At 43.7% G+C, this 27,466-nt stretch overlaps 1 protein-coding gene across 2 annotated transcripts in view; it reads right to left on the reverse strand.

Moving 5' to 3' along the window:
- LOC139441612 (protein sprint-like) overlaps positions 1–27,466 on the reverse strand; it is a 94,152-nt gene that overhangs the window by 47,889 nt on the left and 18,797 nt on the right. The window contains exon 1 of one of the 2 annotated variants that reach the window (XM_071222419.1): positions 10,375–10,514. The exons of the other annotated variant lie outside the window; for it this stretch is intronic. Within the exon in view, the coding sequence (XP_071078520.1) occupies positions 10,375–10,392 (18 nt within the window). The 5' untranslated portion in view covers positions 10,393–10,514. Of the gene's footprint in view, positions 1–10,374; positions 10,515–27,466 lie in introns of those variants that run through there. 2 annotated transcript variants of the gene reach the window in all.

Genomic DNA, 27,466 nt, shown 5'->3' on the forward strand with positions numbered 1-27,466 from the left:
TAATTGCTCCCTGACTCGGATGTTATGGCGGCCATTACTCTGCTAATGAAGACATGTAACTCCTCACGTAAGATCCTACAGCTAGTTGGCTTGTTGGTGTAACATCATTACCCCCCCCCCCCCAAACCCCCCCACTTCCCACTCAGCATCATCAGGAGATAACAATGCAGGAAGCAGCCACTAGACTAACATCTAGTCTCTGAAGTGAACATATTTTACAGACAAAAAAAGTTCTTAAATTATAGTTAAAAAATATAATGAAAAGGAGCCAGGAGACTTTCTTCATTTTCAGATACTGCAGTAATCTAGACTTGCCAAACCCAAACAGTTGCATGGGCTGTATTGGATATACAGGGTCTGTATGACAGACTACCCTTTTTCATATGCCGATATATAAAAGTTATTCTTAGGTTGATTATTTCAGGGACATTATAATGACCTATACTGGTTGATATTACCTCATGGTGAAGGTAATGATTGTATTACAAGCGGCGTATCGGCTGATACCACCTGACGTTACAGGGATATTGTTATACTGGTTGATATTACATGATGATAAGCTTGACAATGATTGGTGTTTATGTACAGGTTCAATATAGAAACACTGGCGTAGGTAGTGTTGATCCTGCAAACACTTGTCTGATAACTGGAGTGTTATCATTCCAACCAGACAGGTAACTAATTTCCGTTTATAATCTCGATCCACTGCGCGGCTGCTCTCTGTTTGGGCTGCTGGCACTCTGGGGTCAGCATGGGGTCAGACGCCGCCAACATGGATTGGTCACGCTTGTACTTGAGACCTGCCATGTCAAACATGCTCCCTTGACAGGCTCCAGTCCTGCTGATTAGCTGCTGCCAGGAATCCTTCTCCAATCTGGCTCTGGCTGTGACCGAGACTGGTCTGTGACGACCTGGCAACCATTTCTCCCACCGGGCTGTGACGACCTGGCAACCATTTCTCCCAGGCTGGGCTGTGACGACCTGGCAACGGTTTCTCCCACCAAGCTGAGATGAGCTGGCAATCACTTCTCCCAGACTGGGCTGTGATGACCTCGCAATCACTTCTCCCAGGCTGGGCTGTGACGACCTGGCAAGCACTTCTCCCACCAGGCTGTGATGACCTGGCAATCACTTCTCCCATCAGGCTGTGACGACCTGGCAATCACTTCTCCCAGACTGGGCTGTGATGTCCTCGCAACCATTTCTCCCAGATCGGGCTGTGACAACCTTGCAACCACTTCTCCCACTGGGCTGTGATGACCTGGCAACCATTTCTCCCAGACTGGGCTGTGATGACCTTGCAACCATGTATCCCACCGGGCTGTGACGACCTTGCAACCATTTCTCCCACCGGGCTGTGACGACCTGGCAACCACTTCTCCCACCGGGCTGTGACGACCTTGCAACCATTTCTCCCAGACTGGGCTGTGATGACCTTGCATCCACTTCTACCACCGGGCTGTGACGACATGGCAACCACTTCTCCCACCGGGCTGTGATGACCTGGCAACCACTTCTCCCACCGGGCTGTGACGACCTTGCAACCATTTCTCCCAGACTGGGCTGTGATGACCTGGCAACCACTTCTCCCACCGGGCTGTGACGACATGGCAACCACTTCTCCCACCGGGCTGTGACGACATGGCAACCACTTCTCCCACCGGGCTGTGATGACCTGGCAACCACTTCTCCCACCGGGCTGTGACGACCTTGCAACCACTTCTCCCACCGGGCTGTGACGACCTTGCAACCACTTCTACCCTCGGGCTGTGATAACCTGGCAACCATTTCTCCCAGACTGGGCTGTGACGACCTGGCAACCACTTCTACCAGATCGGGCTGTGATAACCTGGCAACCACTTCTCCCACCGGGCTGTGATAACCTGGCAACCATTTCTCCCAGACTGGGCTGTGACGACCTGGCAACCACTTCTCCCAGATCGGGCTGTGATGACCTGGCAACCACTTCTCCCACCAGGCTGTGATAACCTGGCAACCACTTCTCCCACCAGGCTGTGATAACCTGGCAACCACTTCTCCCACTGGGCTGTAATGACCTCGCCATCACTTCATTTTTATATAATTTAAGATTGGATTGGTCACGCTTGTACTTGAGACCTGCCATGTCAAACATGCTCCCTTGACAGGCTCCAGTCCTGCTGATTAGCTGCTGCCAGGAATCCTTCTCCAATCTGGCTCTGGCTGTGACCGAGACTGGTCTGTGACGACCTGGCAACCATTTCTCCCACCGGGCTGTGACGACCTGGCAAACATTTCTCCCACCGGGCTGTGATGACCTGGCAACCATTTCTCCCAGGCTGGGCTGTGACGACCTGGCAACGGTTTCTCCCACCAAGCTGAGATGAGCTGGCAATCACTTCTCCCAGACTGGGCTGTGATGACCTCGCAATCACTTCTCCCAGGCTGGGCTGTGACGACCTGGCAAGCACTTCTCCCACCAGGCTGTGATGACCTGGCAATCACTTCTCCCATCAGGCTGTGACGACCTGGCAATCACTTCTCCCAGACTGGGCTGTGATGTCCTCGCAACCATTTCTCCCAGATCGGGCTGTGACAACCTTGCAACCACTTCTCCCACTGGGCTGTGATGACCTGGCAACCATTTCTCCCAGACTGGGCTGTGATGACCTTGCAACCATGTATCCCACCGGGCTGTGACGACCTTGCAACCATTTCTCCCACCGGGCTGTGACGACCTGGCAACCACTTCTCCCACCGGGCTGTGACTACCTTGCAACCATTTCTCCCAGACTGGGCTGTGATGACCTTGCATCCACTTCTACCACCGGGCTGTGACGACATGGCAACCACTTCTCCCACCGGGCTGTGATGACCTGGCAACCACTTCTCCCACCGGGCTGTGACGACCTTGCAACCATTTCTCCCAGACTGGGCTGTGATGACCTGGCAACCACTTCTCCCACCGGGCTGTGACGACATGGCAACCACTTCTCCCACCGGGCTGTGACGACATGGCAACCACTTCTCCCACCGGGCTGTGATGACCTGGCAACCACTTCTCCCACCGGGCTGTGACGACCTTGCAACCACTTCTCCCACCGGGCTGTGACGACCTTGCAACCACTTCTACCCTCGGGCTGTGATAACCTGGCAACCATTTCTCCCAGACTGGGCTGTGACGACCTGGCAACCACTTCTACCAGATCGGGCTGTGATAACCTGGCAACCACTTCTCCCACCGGGCTGTGATAACCTGGCAACCATTTCTCCCAGACTGGGCTGTGACGACCTGGCAACCACTTCTCCCAGATCGGGCTGTGATGACCTGGCAACCACTTCTCCCACCAGGCTGTGATAACCTGGCAACCACTTCTCCCACCAGGCTGTGATAACCTGGCAACCACTTCTCCCACTGGGCTGTAATGACCTCGCCATCACTTCATTTTTATATAATTTAAGAACTGTTTTTTTTTCTGTATGGTATGTTCATTTCGGAAACTCTAGGATAGTCTAATCTTTAGGGAGAGTCAGGAGGTAATTGTATACAAGGCATCTGCCTGGTCCACAGTACACAACCTACTGTTGCATACAACACGTCAATAAAATACACAACATGATTAACCCTAAGTGAACATTGTACATCAGTCCATCTGAAATAACTGATAAGCGCCAGGAAATACAGCTTATCTCACCGAAATAAGTCCTGACACTTGGCTCGGATATCTCCCGAATGAACTGATATTATCTTGGAGTCCATGTTTTAACCAATCAGATATATAATCGAGTGAGATAAGAAGGCTGGAGACAGAATATTTGTCTGACATTTGATACTGTGTGATGCCACAGGCTATGTCACTATTCACTGAACTCAGAATAATAGCAAAAACACTATTGACACAAGACTTAGAGTGTTATTTGTACATGCGTGCAGTTATATCCACATCTGCACTGGGAAATAACACCCTATATCACCACCTAATCAGTGTACTGCTAACTAGAACTCATAAAGATCTAGATAAAGATCCATAACTACTGAAATGAATCAAATTCAGATTCATATCAATTCACAGATTGGTTAATTTCTTTAAAAAAAAACCAAATCATCCCAAGGATTGCCTGAAGCTATTTTCCTGACAACTAAATAACAAAGGCCATGTCACGCCCCATCAAACCTCCCTCACAACCGATTCTGACAATCTCTCTAAGGAGGTGGTAATTTGACTGAACATAATTATATACATATAAATTGATACTCAAGTTGACTTTTCTGGTGACTGCCTCGCCATTAATGCCCAAGGCAACTTTAATGATTACAATGAGAAAGTAAGTAGCATTCAATCACTGTAAATGAGACTTGCTGGCTGGAAGGTGGTCATTAAGTGTATCAAGTGTATTTACCTGTGGTCAACAGAGGACCCGGGGTTGTCACCTCTGTGATAAGTAGTCAGGGGAATATTACCATGCCTGAGAAACTGCATGAGGGAAGTGTGTCAAAAATAGAGGAGGACGTCTAGTGAGGAGACGGTCAACACCAGATACCCACCTGCTGACATCCAGCTACATCCAACCGACCACTTACCTGTAATCAACTCAAGAACCAATCACTTACCTGTAATCGACTCAAGAACCAATCACTTACCTGTAATCAATTCAAGAACGGATCACTTACATGTAATCAACTCAAGAACCGATCACTTTGATGTAATCAACTCAAGAACCAATCACTTACCTGTAATCAGCTCAAGAACCAATCACTTACCTGTAATCGACTCCAAAACCAATCACTTACATGTTAATAGACTCAAGTTTCTCGGAGCAGCCCTGTCAAAGATTCCTCAGTAAACCTACCAGTATTTATCACTGTGTATACACTGAATCACCTACTTTCAGCATAAAGGTGTCACAAAGAGATGAAGTGAATCTATGCTTAAACTTAACGATGACATTCTTCAGGAACAATTGACAATTGTTTTTAAACCTTACATCTCAAGACTCAGGGTTTGTCCTTACAGTGTGTGGGAGCCGTCATGCTGACGCTGTCTACAGACAAGTAACAGGATTTCTATTCTACAGACAAGTACCAGGATTTCCATTCTACAGACAAGCACAGACAAGTACCAGGATTTCCGTTCTACAGACAAGTACAGACAAGTACCAGGATTTCCATTCTTCAGACAAGTAACAGGATTTCCATTCTACAGACAAGAACCAGGATTTCCATTCTTCAGACAAGTGCAGACAAGTACCAGGATATTCATTCTACAGACAAGTACGGACAAGTACCAGGATTTCCATTCTACAGACAAGTGCAGACAAGTACCAGGATTTCCATTCTACAGACAAGTACCAGGATTTCCATTCTTCAGACAAGTACAGACAAGTACCAGGATTTCCATTCTACAGACAAGAACGGACAAGTACCAGGATTTCCATTCTACAGACAAGTACAGACAAGTACCAAGATTTCCATTCTACAGACAAGTACCAGGATTTCCATTCTTCAGACAAGTACGGATTAGTACAAGAATTTCCATTCTACAGACAAGTACGAACAAGTACTAGGATTTCCATTCTTCAGACAAGTACGGATTAGTACAAGGATTTCCATTCTAAAGACAAGTACCAGGATTTCCATTCTTCAGACAAGTGCAGACAAGTACCAGGATTTCCATTCTTCAGACAAGTGCAGACAAGTACCATGTTTTCCATTATTCAGACAAGTGCAGACAAGTACCAGGATTTCCATTCTTCAGACAAGCAGATGTCAGTGACTTGGAGATGCCTCTAGATGGAACGGACACGCCTAATTCCAAGTCTGAGTGTTGCAATGCACAACATTGCACAAACTATATAGATTGTTTTGTTACTGTTTAACAATGACACATGTTTTGCTGAATAAATGTATATGGTGTTGACAGTTCATCTTAAATCTTGAATATTATCTTCAGGTTTGTCTCAACCTATTAGATGTGTCCATCTTTCAACATACAAGAAGTTCCCCCTGCAGTTGTCTAATGTTGGCCGACATTGTCAGAAATACAGACAGACAGTTTATTCAGTAATTTAGGTATCAAGGTCCATAGTCAATGCAGATTGGATGCTAACATTTGTCACGTGATGTACATGATCAGATTTTAAATCTAGTTACACATTCCTCATTATAAAGACATGTTTCAAGAATACAGAAACAGCATGGATCATATCAGGATGTTCAGAGTTTAGCAGATTTATCATTAACTGACGGTCTTTAAAAATCCTTGCAGAATGCGGAGAAATTTAAGCCTTCAATGGGAATACGTTTCACATATCAGTAAGACATGGTACTCATCCTCTACCTCTCCGGCTGAACAGTTAGTACAATATCACCATCTTTGGGCCTGCGACATACATTTACATTAAAATCGTGCAAAGAAATTCTAAGTTTACAATAAGCCCTGATTAAACTTTTATCCTTTAAACAAGTTAAATATCTCTCAGTTTGTAACACTGATTTTACTTTGCTGTAATTGCTAAGATTAAGTGATTCAGAAAAACTTTGGTGTCACTGTTGACAAAATATATCCTTCCGTCTTTACTTAAATGAATATAAAATAACTGTGGATCTCCCACATCTTGGGAAATCCATACATATGAAAAGCAACAACCTACAAATAATGAGTAGAGCAGGAAAACGCCGACACAGCACCGCCCAACCTCACCCCCATCTCAACCCACTACTTTACTTTTTCTTAAAATAATATAATTAGTACTGTATTCGACGTAATAAGTGCCCAGGGCACTCTCAAAATTGGAAATAGGGGGCTCTTATTAGAATAGTATTTTGGTGAAAAAACAGAGTTGAAAGATAAATTTTGTGGTTTATGCTGACAGTCTGAAATGTTTGTATACGACAGATATATTTTTCCAGGATTTAACTTCCCATAAGTGAGGGTGCATATTACACACGAGTGCATATTATACACGAATAAATAGGTCTTGTGTACATTGATCAGTCGGAAGGGGTGTAAATTGGGATTGTTCACTAGCCAATATATTAGCAAATATTGCTGTGGGCGCTTATTAGGCCGGGGCGCTTATTACGTCGAATACGGTATCTATCAAAATAAAACAGAATTGTTCAAAATTACAAGTTTCTCTATATTTGGGGGATATATATAGCTTTCTTATATTATCATACAATAATAATATTTTAAGACACTGAAACTGATATTCAAGTTACAAAAATGACAGATTGGGTTTTTGTTTGGGATAGTTATCTGCCTGTAGCGCTGCCCCACCTGTTCTTATAGTGCCAGATGCTGTCTAATACTTGATACATTATTATTTGTCCCATAACCTCTGGGATATAAATGATGTTTATAACTGCAATAATTATCAAATCTGGAGCTTTGCTTAAATATTGCATGCCATTCTTGAAAGGAGATATCTTAAAGTCTCATTTTGACTTCATTCAAAATATATTCAATTTTCCCCACTTCTTGACAGGCCCATGTATACCCATCACCAAATGTAAAAAGTGACTTTCTAAGGATTGATATCCACGTAAATCTTTTGTGTGCATCTAGGCAGTCTCACATACTGTTAGCTTCCGTTGGGAGCCGATTATTTGTCATGTATGAAGGACAGCCAGTATTTGATGCATCTTAAATAGGATGCATTAAACAAAGGGTGTCTTCCACAACCCCCAAGTGCCATTACATCTGGTGTAGAATTGGGCTCCGAGAAATCTTTGCATTCTGTTGCTTGAATTTGTTCATTTTTCGTGCACCCCATAGTTCAGATCACAACAAATGACAGGTTTAACCTTCATGTCAGATATCTTCAAGAACAGGCTGAAGGCAAGGCTACCAACAGGATTCACTGAACGCAGCAGTTCATCTGGTGCCACTTTACCCTTGATACAATTATTCTGCACTGTTTCCTGCATATTCAAATCAAAGTAAAACATGACCCCAAGATATGTATATTTAGAGACTGTTTCAATGTTCTCATTTCCAAACTTCCATGATTCACATTTTTCAATGGACCATTTTGTTTGGGAAACGATAATTTTTCTTTATTGTAAGATAACATTCAATTTCCATTTTATACAACATAAGTTCAAAGCATGAAGATGTCTTTGTAGTCCAATTTTGTTTTAAGAAAAAAGTATGATGTTGTCTGCAAATAATGAAATCAGAAGTTCAAAATAAGCAGGGAACAAATGGGTTCCTCTATGTCCACTACAGTCAAAGGAACTTCATAGTTCATACCAGTTCTTACTAGTTCCTCCTCAGTCCCCCCGCCTAGTGCTGGAGTGTCTGTTACAACAGCAGTGACTGATCCTGTAATGTCTGATCACAGAATCATCAACCGCATAACACAGTGTCACATTATGCCGTAGTCTTCACCAAGTGAACAGACCACTATGTAAGAGGCATCAGCTGGCCTGGGTCCCCCACACACACATGGAGCCGTTGTATAACACAGACCACTATGTAGGAGGCATCAGCTGGCCTGGGTCCCCCACACACACATGGAGCCATTGTATAACACAGACCACTATGTAGGAGGCATCGGCTGGCCTGGGTCCCACACACACACACACACATGGAGCCGTTGTATAACACAGACCACTATGTAGGAGGCATCAGCTGGCCTAGGTACCACACACACACATGGAGCCGTTGTATAACACAGACCACTATGTAGGAGGCATCAGCTGGCCTAGGTACCACACACACACATGGAGCCGTTGTATAACACAGACCACTATGTAGGAGGCATCGGCTGGCCTGGGTCCCACACACACACATGGAGCCGTTGTATAACACAGACCACTATGTAGGAGGCATCGGCTGGCCTGGGTCCCACACACACACATGGAGCCGTTGTATAACACAGACCACTATGTAGGAGGCATCAGCTGGCCTAGGTACCACACACACACATGGAGCCGTTGTATAACACAGAGCACTACCGTATTTTCTTGAGTATAGTGCGCACTTTTTTTCGAAAAAACACAGCTGTGTAGAAGGGGGTGCGCAATATACACGAATTATGAGATTGGATGGTTTTTTCCCCGTGGAAAGACATTACCGTGAGCACGAAACACCGGAAATACCATGTCAACAAATCCATACTGAAGTACGCAAAATAATCATGTAATTACACTGTCTGGCTATAAACAGTAATAAAAAGTGTTCTTTGTATATTTGGACTTATGTTTGTAACTTATTTCATTAATTTTATTCAAAAATCGTGTGTGAAGCGATTGGAAGATTGCACCACAACTCACAGTTATTAACAGCAACCAGGGTCAGAATACCGCTATTGACGCCTTGAAACGAACTTTAGTTGACAGAGAATGGATACATATATCATAAATGACATACTTTGACTCGTTAAAAGTCATATTTGTTTTTGTTTGACGATTCTATGTCAACATGAAATTCTCGCGATCACGTGTGCGTGAGCCTTGACGGTGACTAGTCAGACTGGTTCCATGTAAAAAATAATACCCGGGAATAGCGATCAGCTGCTTCGCTTAGGGTTATTATTATTTTAAATATGTTTAGTAACGCTGCATATAATTAAGAAAATAATGGAATATATTATTCCTGATAAAATAAATAGTTTCAGATACAATTGTTGCCGATCCTTGCATTAAAAATCCTATAAAGTTATATCATTGGGTGTGTCTTGACCGAATCACCGGTCGATTCCAAGAAAACGTGTGTACAGCTGATTGCTGTTTCCGGCTTAGTTTACGAGAAAATACACAAGGTAATCTTAATCCCTAGATATAAAACAATGCCTAGCAGAACAATAAATACTATTTAAACGGTAAATATACATGTATGGTGATTTTTTATCTCAAATTTCGAATTTGTATTGACGAAGTTTCTGAGCACCCGTTCATTTGCCGGACTTCGCTGAAAGGGTACGGTGTATATTTTTTCTGCTCATAATATTCAAATATTTTTTTTCCAAAATATTGAACCTGCTAGAGGGGGGTGCGCATTATACATGGGTGCGCACTATACTCAAGAAAATACGGTATGTAGGAGGCATCAGCTGGCCTAGGTACCACACACACACATGGAGCCGTTGTATAACACAAACACACAAATAATAAATCACATCATGTACATACTACAAAAGACATTTCTGATTGTAATACGAAAAATACATGTAACCTTTATTTCATAATGAAAGTTCACAAATACCGAATACCTGACACAGGATGCATACCAAAGTGAGGGTCTAGATTGTTGTTAATGTAACCGTTTCTTGTTTCACTCATTAAGTCAGCTGGCCAACAGTTGCCTCGCAGACAAACAAGGCTTGTTGATAGAAACACTGCACTCAGCTTCCTCTTTAGAAAGGTAAGAAATGTTCAAGTGAACTCACCGACTTTAGCCTGTTCATTCCACTGGTTGAATCAAGAACTGTTGGTTGTGATGTGTGTAAATTCGTGCACTACATCTCAACTAAAGTATCCTGCAACATCAACCACCGCTGCCACGGACTCAGACACCCCTAGACTCATCCACTCCACTTCCTGCAGCAGTCCATCCCAACCCCAACCCCAACCCCCCCACCCCCACACAATTACTCTTTCTCCTGATTGCTCTTCTCCCCTCCCTGGCTAGTACACTGAGGAGAGATGTTAGTAAACAGATCCCCTACACAGCCAGCCGTAGAGCCCTAGCCTTGCTCCAAGGCTGTACTGCAGGAAAAAAACATGGATGTGTAGTAATTCTATCCTCTCCTTATAGGTCTAATTATGTGGACAGTACTAAGGACTCCAGTCTCTTATAATGACAATTTGTTCTGATTATTTACATAATCTAGAAATTAGGATTTAAACTGATAATTATTGCCTTGTGCAAGTCTGGTAGAGCCCCAATCCTGAACTGCAAACTCCATCATCATGAATACCCCTACCTTCATCCGGCCCCACCCCCTTCCTTTATCCCTCAACACCCCTTCCTTCATCTGGCCCCCTGCCCCTTCCTTTCTCCCTCCCCCACCCCTTCTTTCATTAGGCCCCACCCCTTCCTTTATCCCTCCCCCACCTTCATCCGGCCCCATCCCCTTCCTTTATCCCTCCCCACCTTCATCCGGCCCCATCCCCTTCCTTTGACCCTTCCCACCTTCATCCGGCCCCATCCCCTTCCTTTATCCCTCCCCACCTTCATCCGGCCCCACCCCCTTCCTTTATCCCTCCCCCACCTTCATCCGGCCCCATCCCCTTCCTTTGACCCTTCCCACCTTCATCCGGCCCCATCCCCTTCCTTTATCCCTCCCCCACCTTCATCCGGCCCCATCCCCTTCCTTTATCCCTCAACACCCCTTCCTTCATCCAGCCCCACCCCCTTCCTTTATCCCTCCCCCACCTTCATCCGGCCCCACCCCCTTCCTTTATCCCTCAACACCCCTTCCTTCATCCAGCCCCACCCCCTTCCTTTATCCCTCTCCACCCCCTTCCTTCATCCCTCTCCACCCCCTTCCTTCATCTGGCCCCCCACCCCTTCCTTTATCCCTCCCCCTCCTTTCATTAGGCCCCACCCCTTCCTTTATCCCTCCCCCACCTTCATCCGGCCCCACCCCCTTAGTTTATCCCTCCCCCACCCCCTTCTTTCATTAGGCCCCACCCCTTCCTTTATCTCTCCCCCACCTTCATCCGGCCCCACCCCCTTCCTTCATCTGGCCCCCACCGCCACCCTATTACCCGGCCCTACCCGGATACCCGCTATAGGTCTCAAGAGTTGGGTACAAGATGTCCGAAATGGAAATTGTTTTACCGCAGCCCTGGCAAAAACTATTTAGATACATGTATCAAACAATCTGATCATGGATAATCTGCAGTCGATAGAGGCTTTATCCTTACTTGAACATATAAAAGTCAGAACGGATGCCTGCACAGTGAGAAAGAAATGTGAGCATTAGTTATACTTGTCGTGTAACCATTGAGTTTTATTGTTAATGTCATTAAACAGTATGTCACGTGACTAACCACGGGTCCAGGTAGTCACGTGGGTACCCGGGTGCTACTCAGGGCCCACCCGACCCGAGTACCCAAGTTACCCCCCCCCCCCCCCCGCCAGCCCTAATGACATCCCCATCTCAGTGGACCAGAACAGTCCTGCAGATGTCTGCAGATGTCTACCGATGTCAACGACCTGTCACTAGTTATCAATGACCTGTGTCACTACTAATCAATGCGCTGTGGTTACTAATTATCAGTGAGCCATGATCTGTATGAAATGTTCTCTGCTGATTCATGTTCCACAAGAAAATATCAACTCGAACACCCCATTGGCCCAACCATCATCCATGACGAGATACAAAGTTCTTTCACACATAAACAATCACATAGTTCAGGAAGTTGTTTCCCATGAAATTCAGAGTCATAATATAGCAGAAATTCACATTCTTGAATAGAATCAAGGTGACTAACATGACTAATCCAACCATCTACTTGCTTCAACAGATTAACTTTCTGATGATTAAACATTTTATTCACACAGAGAACCCAGTCTGCACACATAGCTCCACAACAATGGAGACTCGGTGAGCAGGAATGCCTGTGGCTAAATTGCCTCAACTGTATGCAACATTAGATCCTTCCACATGCTGACATTTTCAACTTGTCAAACATTAATTTTATTTTTCCTCAGTCCGTGATCAGCTGTGTAATAGATACCACACACCATGTTTATGAATATCCCATGAACAGGTTAGCCTTGCGGTCGATGTGTCTAGCCGAGTCAGCAGATTTTATTGATATGACTGCAAATCAGGCTTTTCTCCATGGCTAGCCACACGGAACTGAATGTGTCCCTTCACACACCTGTGTGACTTCTGGGTGATCATGTCTGACAAATAGCCCTGGATTGTTGTCGTTCCATCAAGATTAATACTTCTATAAACATGATGACTCCAGATTGAAAGCCCTGTTTACAGGCATAATGACCCCAGATTGAACGCCCTGTTACAGGCATAATGACCCAAGATTGAAACCCCTGTTACAGGCAGGATGTCCTGGAGGACGTGCCCTCACCTCTACCAGGTGGTCCACTACACCAGTGACTAGATGTCCTGGAGGACGTGCCTTCACCTCTACCAGGTAGTCCACTACACCAGTGACTAGATGTCCTGGAGGACGTGCCCTCACCTCTACCCAGGTGGTCCACTACACCAGTGACTAGATGTCCTGGAGGACGTGCCTTCACCTCTACCCTGCTGGTCCACTACACCAGTGACTAGATGTCCTGGAGGACGTGCCTTCACCTCTACCCTGCTGGTCCACTACACCAGTGACTAGATGTCCTGGAGGACGTGCATTCACCACTACCCAGGTAGTCCACTACACCAGTGACTAGATGTCCATGAGGACGTGCCTTCACCTCTACCCTGCTGGTCCACTACACCAGTGACTAGATGTCCTGGAGGACGTGCCTTCACCACTACCCAGGTAGTCCACTACACCAGTGATGAGGGCATGATCAGCCCCACAACTGGAATCTGAACCCTAGTGTGACACTTGGAGCAAACAGTTTACACTATTATTCAGAGGTGATCTATTGCTATCTCATCAACAAGGCTCCCCACCACTGTGGTCTTGAGAGGCACTTGTTACTGGCCAGCACTGAAAGCTGCTGTAGCTCCAGCAGACATCTATCCAGCAGACATCTATCATGACTATGCCAGGCCTCATCATTCGCATGCAGTCGTGAGTTACATGAGGGCCAGTGCAATAACGACTCTACCCTGCCAGCAATAAGCCGAGATGTGAACCCCCTTGAACATGTTTGGGGTATTCTGGGGCGGGCCATACAGGCACGAGATCCTCCTGTACAAGATTTATGCCAATTGGAAGCAGCATTGCATCAGGATTGGTTGTTGTTGACCCATCAACAGATCCAACGTCTGACTGGAGGCATGAGACGTAGGGTGGAATGAGTCATCCGGGCACGTGGCGGTTATACCCGCTACTGATATGTTTCATATGTCATGTCAAGTAGAGACTTTAAGGAAAATGTGACATGACACATCAAACGTAACTCGTTTACTTAATCCTGCAGCTCCATAATTTTTTAGGTATTGTCTAAGGTAAAAACAGTACCTGCGCTACCATGATGTTTTTGTCAGTAAATTTCAATCACAACTCACCAATATCTTCTTTATTTGTTGTCAAATGTTTGTTCTATCCGATGACATTGGTATCACCCAGCTCCTGTGGTCAGTCATCCCATGCCATGAATTTTGCCATTTGTCATGGTTCAGAAATAGGGGTGTGCTTAACTTTTTTAACTTAAATTAAACAACTATTTTTCCTGAAAAATATGTTCATTTCAGAGACTGGATGTCAGTCTACCAGTCTGACTCCTGTTGTTTGCACAAGGCTTAGCTGGAGGCTCTTCCTCAGGCCCATCCTACCCACTGCCAGGAGCTCCCACCAATTCAAGCAAGTAAATTCTCCAGATTTCTCAAACCTCAACCTCACCTCACGTACAGGCATCAGAGCAGGTCTCAAAGTTGATTATCTATCCAAGTAGGACTACAAACACTTTTTACCCAGAGAGCCACTGCTAAAATCTAGAAGTCAAACCAATATCATAGGTAGCTAAAAACATTTGAAATTCTCTCTTAAAAGCATTTTAATCCAATTCCTATTATAATATGCACAATTCATAGCATAAGTCTTGGAACTGTATGAATATCAGCCACCCAACTTTGCTAGCCATTCTTTGTTTAATTTTCTTTTCACAGCAACCAACTCTGATTTACTTTTGATGTCCGTGGCCTGGATGGTTTCTCCATGTACTCGTGGCCATCAGCTTGGAATCACGTCCATATCACTATCATAAAGTTTTCACTCAAAACCTTCGGTGATATGATCATTGTTTAGCTGAGCCAGGATGGAAATGTACTCCGCCATGATGTTGTCAAGTAAAATGGAACAGTTTACACATTAGAGAAGTAAACACTAAGAAACACTGTGTAGCAGGTGTCAGTCAAGTTATTTATTTCTGTGTCTACTAATGTGAGGAAATATACCGGTAATTCAGTCACAAGATATTGTTCAAGGTCGTCATTTGGCGACCTCTGAATGTTTGATAGTGAACAAACTGACATGAAGGCAACACTGGTGGATGTGTTATCTGCAGAGTTTAGGCCTGCACAGCAGCAGATATTAACAGGAAAAGTTCATTTGTCACGTGACCCCGTTGTTTGACATATTGACAAGGTCAATGAACATGCAATTATTTTATTTCATGAAAAGTGTTGGAGAGTTTTTATTCATGGTTATGACTAGTCTTGTCTCTTTCATGTGTGCCTGCAGCATGTGTCCATGAACCAAGTCTACAGAGGCTTCGTCAAACCCTGACGACATCAGTTCGCTGATCGATTGGAGCTGCGGAGGAGTGATGGCAGAAACTAACTGAACAAATTGATGCTGGGACATTGTGCCCCTGCCAGGATGAAACAGCACTGACTTCAATTGTTTTTTGTGTTTAAGGAGGTATTAATGTAAAAACTAGACTAACATCTAGTCTCTGAAATGAACATATCTTAGAGAAAAAAAAAGATAGTTGTTAAATTATCTTAATAATAATAATAAAAATGAGCCCAGAGACTATCAGATACTGCAGTAATCTAGACTTGCCAAACAATAAACATTATAGACTTGCTTGGGCTTTATCGGATAATGAACACACATCCTGCTTATGTCATCATGAACACACATCCCGCTTGTGTCATCATAAACACACATCCTGCTTGTGTCATCATGAACACACACCCCGCTTGTGTCATCATGAACACACATCCCGCTTGTGTCATCATGAACACACATCCCGCTTGTGTCATCATGAACACATATCCTGTTTGTGTCATCATGAACACATATCCCACTTGTGTCATCATGAACACACATCCTGTTTGTGTCATCATGAACATATGTCCCGCTTGTGTCATCATGAACACACATCCTCTTTTGTGTCATCATGAACACACATCCTGCTTGTGTCATCATGAACACAAACTGTACGAACAATACAAAATAAGTGACACTTTGCAAGTAGTGGGCGTGGCCTAATTTGTTTTGGGAAACCAAAATGCAGAAACATGTGCTGAGTTCGCCATCGAATGCCTTGGAATAACTTGTAGTTTATTTATTGTACAATTTACTTTGCCTATAGCCATCCACATTCAGCTTGCCCTTAGTTAGTTTTACTTGTAGTGGACGTGCAGGCCAGCATCGAGTTGTAGGCGGCTTTAAGTTGATGTTTTGAATATGTTTTAATATAATACTCACGATACCACACTTTCTTCATGCATGATAACAATATTGTCTAAACCAGTGTTCCTGTTTATCGGTAATTACTAGTTTTTTACTGGTAAGATTAGGCTTGGACAGGAAATTAATGTGACTGCCAGTCACTGTGGACCGTAAAAATAAAGCACCTTATCATGCTTATAAATCTTTGTTGTTGAACAAAACATCGGTGATATTCTTATAAGTATATTTTTTAAACAAAGTCAGCTTGTCTGTTGCCATCAGGGTTTCCCATTGTCTCTTTTTAGAGCAAGGAAGTAACACTTTGCTTAAATATATTTGCAGTGATTTAGTCACAAAATAATTAAGAAAATTGTGACTGAACTTAGTGTGAATAACATGTAGATCTAACTTACTTTAGAGATGATGTCATTGCACTGAACATGATGTTGAAAGAATTAAAACCAGGTAATTTTCATACATTGTTTTACTTGTGGAAAGTTGGGACTGACAAATTCAATTAGGAGGGACTGTCAGTTTCAAAGGCCAGCGGGACCACTGCTAACCACAGTTAATCAAGAGGATTAGTGGATGTCCACTTCTTTATTATGAGGCACACAACGTTTCGGAGTACATGCTTACTCATTCATTCACCTGATGAAGGAGTAAGTATATACTCCGAAACGTTGTGTTCCTCATAATATAGAAGGTGACATCCATAACTTCTCTTCCTCAAGTGTATCACTCCTAAATGCCAAAAAAGACTTTAAACACAGTTCGGCCACTTTTTCAGTTTTAAGTTTCAAAGATTTATTCCAGGTATTCCTGACAACTGTGTGCTAGCTGCAACATTTCATGACTGACGCAGCTCAAACTGACTTTTCCATCACCACACAAATCAGCTGGAAACATCAATAGTCAGTATGCATGGAGAAATGTTGACAAAAACTAAAACCACAACACCCAGTTAATCTCACTAAATCCCAGTTAATCTGACACTAATCCCTGACGTGGTGCGTCTAAGTCCTCTCCCCAATGAGGTCAAGTTGTCCAGAGATCTTATAGGACGTGTTATAACCCTCTCCCCTTGAGGTCCAGCCATGAGGTCCAGCCATGGCGCTGGAGGGTGTGTTAAACCTCTTCCCTTGGGATCCAGCCATGAGGTCCAACTTTTGTGCTGGAGGGTGTGACATAACCTCTCCCCTTGGGGTCCAGCCATTAGGTCCAGTCATGGAGCTGGAGGGTGTGTTATAACCTCTCTCCTTGAGGTCCAGCCGTGAGGTCTAGCTGTGGTGCTGGAGGGTGTGTTACAACCTCTCTCCTTGAGGTCCAGTCATGGCGCTGGAGGGTGTGTTATAACCTCTCCCCTTGAGGTCCAGCCGTGAGGTCTAGCCGTGGCGCTGGAGGGTGTGTTATAACATATCCCCTTGAGGTCCAGTCATGGCGCTGGAGGGTGTGTTATAACATATCCCCTTGAGGTCCAGTCATGGAGCTGGAGGGTGTGTTATAACCTCTCTCCTTGAGGTCCAGCCGTGAGGTCTAGCCGTGGCGCTGGAGGGTGTGTTACAACCTCTCTCCTTGAGGTCCAGTCATGGCGCTGGAGGGTGTGTTATAACCTCTCCCCTTGAGGTCCAGCCGTGAGGTCTAGCTGTGGCGCTGGAGGGTGTGTTATAACATATCCCCTTGAGGTCCAGTCATGGCGCTGGAGGGTGTGTTATAACATATCCCCTTGAGGTCCAGTCATGGAGCTGGAGGGTGTGTTATAACCTCTCTCCTTGAGGTCCAGCCGTGAGGTCTAGCCGTGGCGCTGGAGGGTGTGTTACAACCTCTCTCCTTGAGGTCCAGTCATGGCGCTGGAGGGTGTGTTATAACATATCCCCTTGAGGTCCAGTCATGGCGCTGGAGGGTGTGTTATAACATATCCCCTTGAGGTCCAGTCATGGAGCTGGAGGGTGTGTTATAACCTCTCTGCTTGAGGTCCAGCCGTGAGGTCTAGCTGTGGCGCTGGAGTGTGTGTTACAACCTCTCTCCTTGAGGTCCAGTCATGGCGCTGGAGGGTGTGTTATAACCTCTCTCCTTGGGGTCCAGCCATTAGGTCCAGTCATGGCGCTGGAGGGTGTGTTATAACCTCTCCCCTTGAGGTCCAGCCATTAGGTCCAGTCATGGCGCTGGAGGGTGTGTTATAACCTCTCTCCTTGAGGTCCAGCCATGAGGTCTAGCCGTGGCACTGCAGGGTGTTATAACATATCCCCTTGAGGTCCAGCCGTGAGGTCCAGTCGTGGCGCTGGAGGGTGTGTCATAACATATCCCCTTGAGGTCCAGCCATGAGGTCTAGCCGTGGCGCTGGAGTGTTTGTTATAACATATCCCCTTGAGGTCCAGTCATGGCGCTGGAGGGTGTGTTATAACATATCCCCTTGAGGTGCAGCCGTGAGGTCTAGCCATGGCGCTGGAGGGTGTGTTATAACCTCTCCCCTTGAGGTGCAGCCGTGAGGTCTAGCCATGACGCTGGAGGGTGTGTTATAACCTCTCTCCTTGAGGTCCAGCCGTGAGATCTAGCCGTGGTGCTGGAGTGTGTGTTATAACATATCCCCTTGAGGTCCAGTCATGGCGCTGGAGGGTGTGTTATAACATATCCCCTTGAGGTCCAGCCATGAGGTCTAGCCATGGTGCTGGAGGGTGTGTTATAATATTTCCCCTTGAGGTCCAGCCATTGTGCTGGAGGGTGTGTTCCACCCACTTCTAGCCGTGGCGCTGGAGGGTGTGTTATAACCTCTCCCCTTGAGGTCCAGCCGTGAGGTCTAGCTGTGGCGCTGGAGGGTGTGTTATAACCTCTCCCCTTGAGGTCCAGCCGTGAGGTCTAGCCGTGGCGCTGGAGGGTGTGTTATAACCTCTCTCCTTGAGGTCCAGCCGTGAGGTCTAGCCATGACGCTGGAGGGTGTGTTTTTGTAACCCTTCCTGCATTCAACTGCTAAATCACGTCATGGTACAATATATTTTCACAATCAGAACTAGACCTATTCCTTTTTTAACATTTACTCTCCTTTCTGAAGAAGTAGCAAGTGGTCAACACTTGGACCAAACAACAGCCTTTATATCCAGGGATTCGCAAATTGACAGCTTTACCACTTTACAGAGGGACTACAAACAACTGTGAATTGAATTTAAACTCCAAATAACAACGCCCTGAATGAGAAGGGCAGGTGAAGTCAACGCAATCAGCTGATCACCATCAGCAGCAAGATCGTCCAGAGGAAGCAGCAGTGCCATGACGGCCAGACTGCCGGCGTAAAGTCAACACCAGGAGTCGGGTAGGAAGCAGCAGCCGCCATGTGATATTCATCTGCTACCTCTATCAGACTGCCATCTTGCAGTGCCCAAATAGTGGAAGGGAGACAACTCATGTTGTAAACCAACTGCCACATTTGCTTATAGTATATACTAACATCTAGTTTCTGAAATGAACATCTTTTATAGAAAAAGCAGTTGTTAAATTATAGTTATAAAATATAATAAAAAGGAGCCCAGAGATTATCTTCATTGTACTGTTATCTAACATAGTATATAGATTTGCCAAACATAATAGACTTGCATGGGTTTTATTGGATATATTTGTTTCAGGGTCTGTATGACAGACTACCTATAGTATTGTAGGTGCCTCACTTTATCATAGTAACATTGAGTCCAGTACTACTTTCATGTGAGACCTGCTTGGAGATTTTACACTGGAATTGTAAACACAGCCTTTTAATATGCATCTAACTTTGATTTTTGACTGATTAAAAGTCACAATGTATTCCCAAGAAAATTCCATGACATGAATCGAACCTGCAACCCCACAGATCATGTTTAGTACTGTAACCATGGTAACCTACTGCTTTACCCTTGAGCCCCTGGGGCAGGTGATGAAAGACTGTTCAATCTTACATGCCATGACTTCAGTGTCTGCATTATGCACCTGGTCTTTCTTCCACCTGTTGTTATCAAATTCCTCTTATACCTTGACTTTTCAATTTTTTCACTATACGGTATCCCAATGTTTTCTTTTTCTTTTTGGTATTTCTTGCATTTAGACAGTTCATGGGTTACTTGAAACACTCCTCCGTGGTATTGGTTGACAGTGTAAAACTCTTGAAAAGCCCTCGCTTGAAGTTTTACATTTTCAAACAAAACCAAGGAGTCGGGTTGTAACTACGACAGAACCAATGACAGGGCAACCAAAGGAGGTAGTTTGCACTCAACAGAAACTTACCATGCTTACATCATTAAAATATTCTTCATAGTTTGTTCAACAAAATATATCATATTTTATTATTTTTGTTTCTCATGTTTGTTTCATATTTGTTTCGTTCTGGTTTGGGGACCCAAATACTGCAGTCTACCCCCTCATCCCTAAAAAAGCAAAATTGATGATGATTTTTAAATGCTATGTACTGTCCTTTATTTTATGGTCTTAATTCAATAAAACTGCAATAAAAACTTTTAATTCAAAAGAAATGTTTTAATGTTTATTTGATTAATCTGTATGCAGCTTCAAATAACGGATTACACTATGCGACTTGAACAACGCACATTATCATTAGCATCGCAAGCTTTATCTTCAAAATTAGAACCGACTGAATCATCAGAAATGTCTTTCGAACTATTTAAGGGATTGTCTCTGTCATCATTCTTTTGCTTTTTACCCAACAACGACACAAAAAATGTTTCCAAGCGCATTTGTCGCTTCTTCCATGCTTGTCACTGCCGGCTATGATAGTATCTGTTTAGAAACAATCTATATGATTGGTCGGAAAATAATACTGTAAATCGTGAAATTAATGCGTCTCCAAAAGAATGCAACCACTGGCCCTAGCCAACAATGCGACTGAATATGAATGCGACACCCTCTCCTCTCAAGCATCAGTGGATTTATATCTTAAGAAAATTTCCTCCGTCAGGTTACAGGAGAATACTCACCTTAATCCAACCTTACATTACATTACACCAATCAAACAACAAATATCACCGCTTATTAGCGCTGAGAAGAGTACTTCCGCTGAAACAATACATGCGCGCAGGATCGTGTTGACCTTTGACGCAGTTGCAAAGAACAAAGACACTGTGTTGCGTTGGTGGTGTCTGAACTCTTGTCTTGACCCCAGCAGTGACAATTCACAGGATGTAATTAGTGTTTGAATGACATTGTTTATATACTTGTTACAAGTGCTGCTCAATAAACAGTGGTGTGGAATACATAGTTGTTTGTTTTCAGCGTGTGTCTAAGTTGGTATTTCTGCTATCCAAAATGTTTTATTGTTGATATAATGCAAGCAAAGACCACTCGCATTTTTCATATTTTATTCACGCTTACGTTATTTTCTCGATTTACAGTATTCAGTGCAGTCCTGCTGTCATCAGTTGTAAGCTTGCCTATGACTGGTAAAAAATATCACTATAGTAATCTCAAACATGGTGGACACATTTGGTTTGAAAACATGCTGTTTGACTGCAATGTTTACTTATAATACACGACCTTTCGGATAAAAACAAGTATTTGTCACAAAGTGACGAAATGTCCCCCGCCTGTATATATACCATAGTACCAAATATGAAGACAATCCAGCGATTAGTTCTTGAGATATTGCGGCAACACCATTTTCCAACTCCAAAAGCAGATTTGCCTGCTGTGACCTTGAAAATTGGGTCAAGGTCAAGGTCACCAAAACCAAAACTCAAATATGAAGACAATCAAGCATTTAGTTCTTGAGATATTGCGGCAACAAACAGGTGGGACGTACGGACGGATGTACGGACGGTCGTGAATACTATATACCCCGCTCCGCGCTTTCGCGCGGCGGGGGACAATTACATTGAGCTAAGTGAAAGTGAAAAGCTTAGTGCGCCCAGCTGGACGCGTTGTTGTATTTTAATTGTGTTAACAGAAATGTTGCGGGAATCCCACAGAACAACACTGGGAGTGCAAGTCATCCTGGAGTTCACTGATATTAACGGAAGGAACAAGAAAACAACTGAAGTAATGAAGTCACTAGAAATAGTTAAAAAGAACCCGGGACATTTGGTTTGGTTCACACTGGACTCAGGACTCATCTCTCCCCTGATGGGTAGCACATGTAGTCAGAATGACACGTCCAGATTCTTTCGGATAAAATGAATTCAGCTAAAGTAAAAGGTGACGGAATTATGTACAAGTTAAGACAATGGTCAATACTGAGTATTATGTAATGAATCTAGGGAATGCAGAAGGTTTATGTGTTTGACATCAGACAAGTTGCCTATTCAAGCAGCTAGGCACGGTGTTGAATGTCTGTGTGTTTGTAGAGTTTGTAATCTTAATGAAGTTGCCAATGTCATACACTTTTGTTTGTCTGCCCGGTCTGTACTACAATAAGAAACAGGTATATACCAGTTTGCTGCTATGAAAATCCAACATTCTACTCCTATAAGAAACTGGTCGGGAGCAGTTCTCGCCAAATTCTTAAGAAATTAGCAAAATATGTCAAGGAATGTTTGACCATACGACTTACTTGTAACCATTAGCAATGCCTCACAGAAAACTGTACCTGGGGCTACAGCCTACTTACCAAATACACAACTGAATGACATTAGTCAAAGAGTTGCACAACTAGATAAGTCGGACATTATACCGTGTTGGACCTCACCTAAATTTGTTCATTTGCCAAATAATGAGATATTTACAAAAACAATTCCTAATGCATTGATGGGACAAGACAACACTTCCACAACTTGTCCTATGTCAGACAGAAGACGCTGGCAATCTGACACTGTATAGCTGTACAGCTGCTGAAGTGTTGGCTGTGAATCGACAGCTGTACAGCTGCTGAAGTGTTGGCAGAGAATCGACAGCTGTAGAAATGTTGGCTGTGAATCTACAGCTTTACAGCTGCTAAGTTTTGGCTGAGAATCTACAGCTGTACAGCTGCTGAAGTGTTGGCTGTGAATCTACAGCTGTACAGCTGCTGAAGTGTTGGCTGTGAATCGACAGCTGTACAGCTGCTGAGGTGTTGGCTGAGAATCTACAGCTGTACAGCTGCTGAAGTGTTGGCTGTGAATCTACAGCTGTACAGCTGCTAAGTGTTGGCTGTGAATCTACAGCTTTACAGCTGCTAAGATTTGGCTGAGAATCTACAGCTGTACAGCTGCTAAAGTGTTTGCTGTGAATCTACAGCTGTACAGCTGCTGAAGTGTTGGCTGTGAATCTACAGCTGTACAGCTGCTGAAGTAGCAGCCTGCTCATCCTGACAGACAATGTTGTAGTTATATACAGTGAGGCAAACACTTTCCACAAATAGGTGTGCTGGTTGCCAAGTGGCAGCCTCAAGAACATTCCTCCGTCAACGGCAGGAAGACAGGTAGGGTTAATCCTCTAATTACGTGATAATTTCTCATGGTCTGTCCTGGGTGAGGGGAAGTGTCACCCTGTCTCCATGGCAACAGGGCACACCTGGCTGAGATAGTGTTCTCCTTAAAACGAAGAAGACAAACGCAGGCGATGAGGTCACAACTGTATCTACTGACACACTGTATAATATACTCACACACAACTGTATCTACTGACACACTGTATAATATACTCACACACAACTGTATCTACTGACACAGTGTATAATATACTCACACACAACTGTATCTACTGACACACTGTATAATATACTGACACACAACTGTATCTACTGACACACTGTATAATATACTGACACACAACTGTATCTACTGACACAGTGTATAATATACTCACACACAACTGTATCTACTGACACAGTGTATAATATACTCACACACAACTGTATCTACTGACACATTGTATAATATACTGACACACAACTGTATCTACTGACACACTATAATATACTCACACACAACTGTATCTACTGACACACTGTATAATATACTGACACACAACTGTATCTACTGACACACTGTATAATATACTCACACACAACTGTATCTACTGACACACTGTATAATATACTGACACACAACTGTATCTACTGACACAGTGTATAATATACTGACACACAACTGTATCTACTGACACAGTGTATAATATACTCACACACAACTGTATCTACTGACACACTGTATAATATACGGACACACAACTGTATCTACTGACACACTGTATAATATACTGACACACAACTGTATCTACTGACACACTGTATAATATACTCACACACAACTGTATCTACTGACACACTGTATAATATACTCACACACAACTGTATCTACTGACACACTATAATATACTGACACACAACTGTATCTACTGACACACTGTATAATATACTGACACACAACTGTATCTACTGACACACTGTATAATATACTGACACACAACTGTATCTACTGACACACTGTATAATATACTCACACACAACTGTATCTACTGACACACTGTATAATATACTCACACACAACTGTATCTACTGACACACTGCATAATATACTGACACACAATTGTATCTACTGACACACTGTATAATATACTCACACACAACTGTATCTACTGACACACTGTATAATATACGGACACACAACTGTATCTACTGACACACTGTATAATATACTCACACACAACTGTATCTACTGACACACTGTATGATATACTCACACATGACTATAGATACTGCCACAGTATATAATATACTCACAGACAACTATAGATACTGACACAGTATATAATATACTCACACACCACTGTATATACTGACACAGTGTATGATATACTCACACACAACTATATATACTGACACAGTGTATAATATACTCACACACAACTATATATACCATGATATACTGACACAGTGTATAATATACTCACACACAACTATATATACTGACACAGTGTATAATATACTCACACACAACACTATAGAAGTAGCCTTTTCGTTTGATAGCGCCAGACACACTTTACAGTTCGTTGTCATAGACCAGTATTTGTGGTCCTTGTAGATAAAATGTGGACCAATACTTGTGGTCCTTGTAAATATAATGTGGACCAATATTTATGGTCCTTGTAGATATAATGTTGACCAATTCTTGTGGTCCTTGTAGATATAATGTGGACCAGTACTTGTGGTCATTGTAGATATAATGTGGATCAATACTTGTGGACCAATTCTTGTGGTCCTTGTAGCCATAATGTTGACCAATATTTATGGTCCTTGTAGATAGAACATGGACCAATATTTGTGGTCCTTGTAGATATAATGTGGAACAATACTTGTGTTCCTTGTAGATATAATGTGGACCAATACTTGTGGTCCTTGTAGCCATAATGTGGACCAATACTTGTGTTCCTTGCAGATATAATGTGGACCAATACTTGTGGTCCTTGTAGCTATAATGTGGACCAATACTTGTGGTCTTCGTGAATGTAAAGTGAGGACTTGCCCCTACAGTTAGTACTGTACTTGCCCCTACAGTTAGTCCTGTACTTGCCCCTACAGTTAGTCCTGTACTTGCCCCTACAGTTAGTCCTGTACTTGCCCCTACAGTTAGTCGTGGTCATGAACCTACAGTTAGTCGTGTACTTGCCCCTACAGTTAGTCGTGTACTTGCCCCTACAGGTAGTCCTGTACTTGCCCCTACAGTTAGTACTGTACTTGCCCCTACAGTTAGTCCTGTACTTGCCCCTACAGGTAGTCCTGTACTTGCCCCTACAGTTAGTCGTGTACCGTATATCGCTGTGTATAAGGCGAGTTTTTCGTACCTAAAATGAGGGGGCTAAGAAGGGGGGTCGTCTTATACACGGAGTCGAAGATCTCACATTTTTTTCCACTGGCGATGTCAACCGGCGTCCGATAGCCAGCCCAGCATTTGACAATAAAACTTCGCATTTCGTCCTAAATAACTGTTCAAATAACTATTTCCATACATAAACATGATTTGTATCTCTTTTCCTTGAATAAAGTTTAATAATTTCTGCAAATAAAGTTGAAATGACCCTCTCCTCGATGCAGATTGTCAAACCAGCTGACACGGTAAAACAATCAACATCCGTGAGTAGAGAGCCGGAAGTACCGGTAATCATTTGCATATTGCACATGTGACCTAACATGTGATAACCGGTGAAGCTGAAATCAATTCCCGCTGTTTTTACAGTTGTATTAACAAGTGTTGGAGACGGTGTGTACAAGTGATTGTGGAATAAAAACGCTGAATGTGAAGCAAACATAAGCCTAGTTAGTTACAACATAGTTAATTGGCGATTAAATTACTCACCATTGTCTCTTATATGTTATTACTTCATAAATGAATTTTATTTTACGGGCACCAATTTGGTGTCGTACCGTGTAAACACAAAATGGCGACGTGTGCCGGAGTTACACACGCGACCTATCATTGTAGAAAAAAACAACAACGCAAGATAAACATATTTTCATTGCATATATAAGGTTTGTGTGCGCACTTGTGATGTGTGCGAAATACGCATCAGTCGGAAAGCGCACATTCAATCTCCAAAGTAACTAACTAACTAATTTGTGATGTCCGTGTGCGAAATACGCTACAGTCGGCAAGAGCGCGTTAAATCTTCTACCGGTATATCAGTCAGACTTGTGATGTGTTTCATTCCAGGTCGCCTTATACACGGAGTATAGGATTTTGGGTTGATTTTTAAGGCGTGTACAGGGGGGTCGTCTTATACGTGGGGTCGCCTTATACACAGCGATATACGGTACTTGCCCCTACAGGTAGTCATGTACTTGCCCCTACAGTTAGTCCTGTACTTGCCCCTACAGTTAGTACTGTACTTGCCCCTACAGTTAGTCGTGTAATTGCCCCTACAGGTAGTCCTGTACTTGCCCCTACAGTTAGTACTGTACTTGCCCCTACAGTTAGTCGTGTACTTGCCCCTACAGGTAGTCCTGTACTTGCCCCTACAGTTAGGCGTGTACTTGCCCCTACAGGTAGTACTGTACTTGCCCCTACAGTTAGTACTGTACTTGCCCCTACAGTTAGTACTGTACTTGCCCCTACAGTTAGTTGTGTACCTGCCCCTACAGGTAGTCCTGTACTTGCCCCTACAGTTAGTACTGTACTTGCCCCTACAGTTAGTACTGTACTTGCCCCTACAGTTAGTCCTGTACTTGCCCCTACAGTTAGTCGTGGTCATGAACCTACAGTTAGTCCTGTACTTGCCCCTACAGGTAGTCATGTACTTGCCCCTACAGTTAGTCCTGTACTTGCC

This window comes from Haliotis cracherodii, unplaced genomic scaffold (assembly GCF_022045235.1).
Source record: "Haliotis cracherodii isolate W230 unplaced genomic scaffold, xgHalCrac1.p SCAF_42, whole genome shotgun sequence".
In the NCBI taxonomy this organism is placed as follows: Eukaryota; Metazoa; Mollusca; class Gastropoda; order Lepetellida; family Haliotidae; genus Haliotis; species Haliotis cracherodii.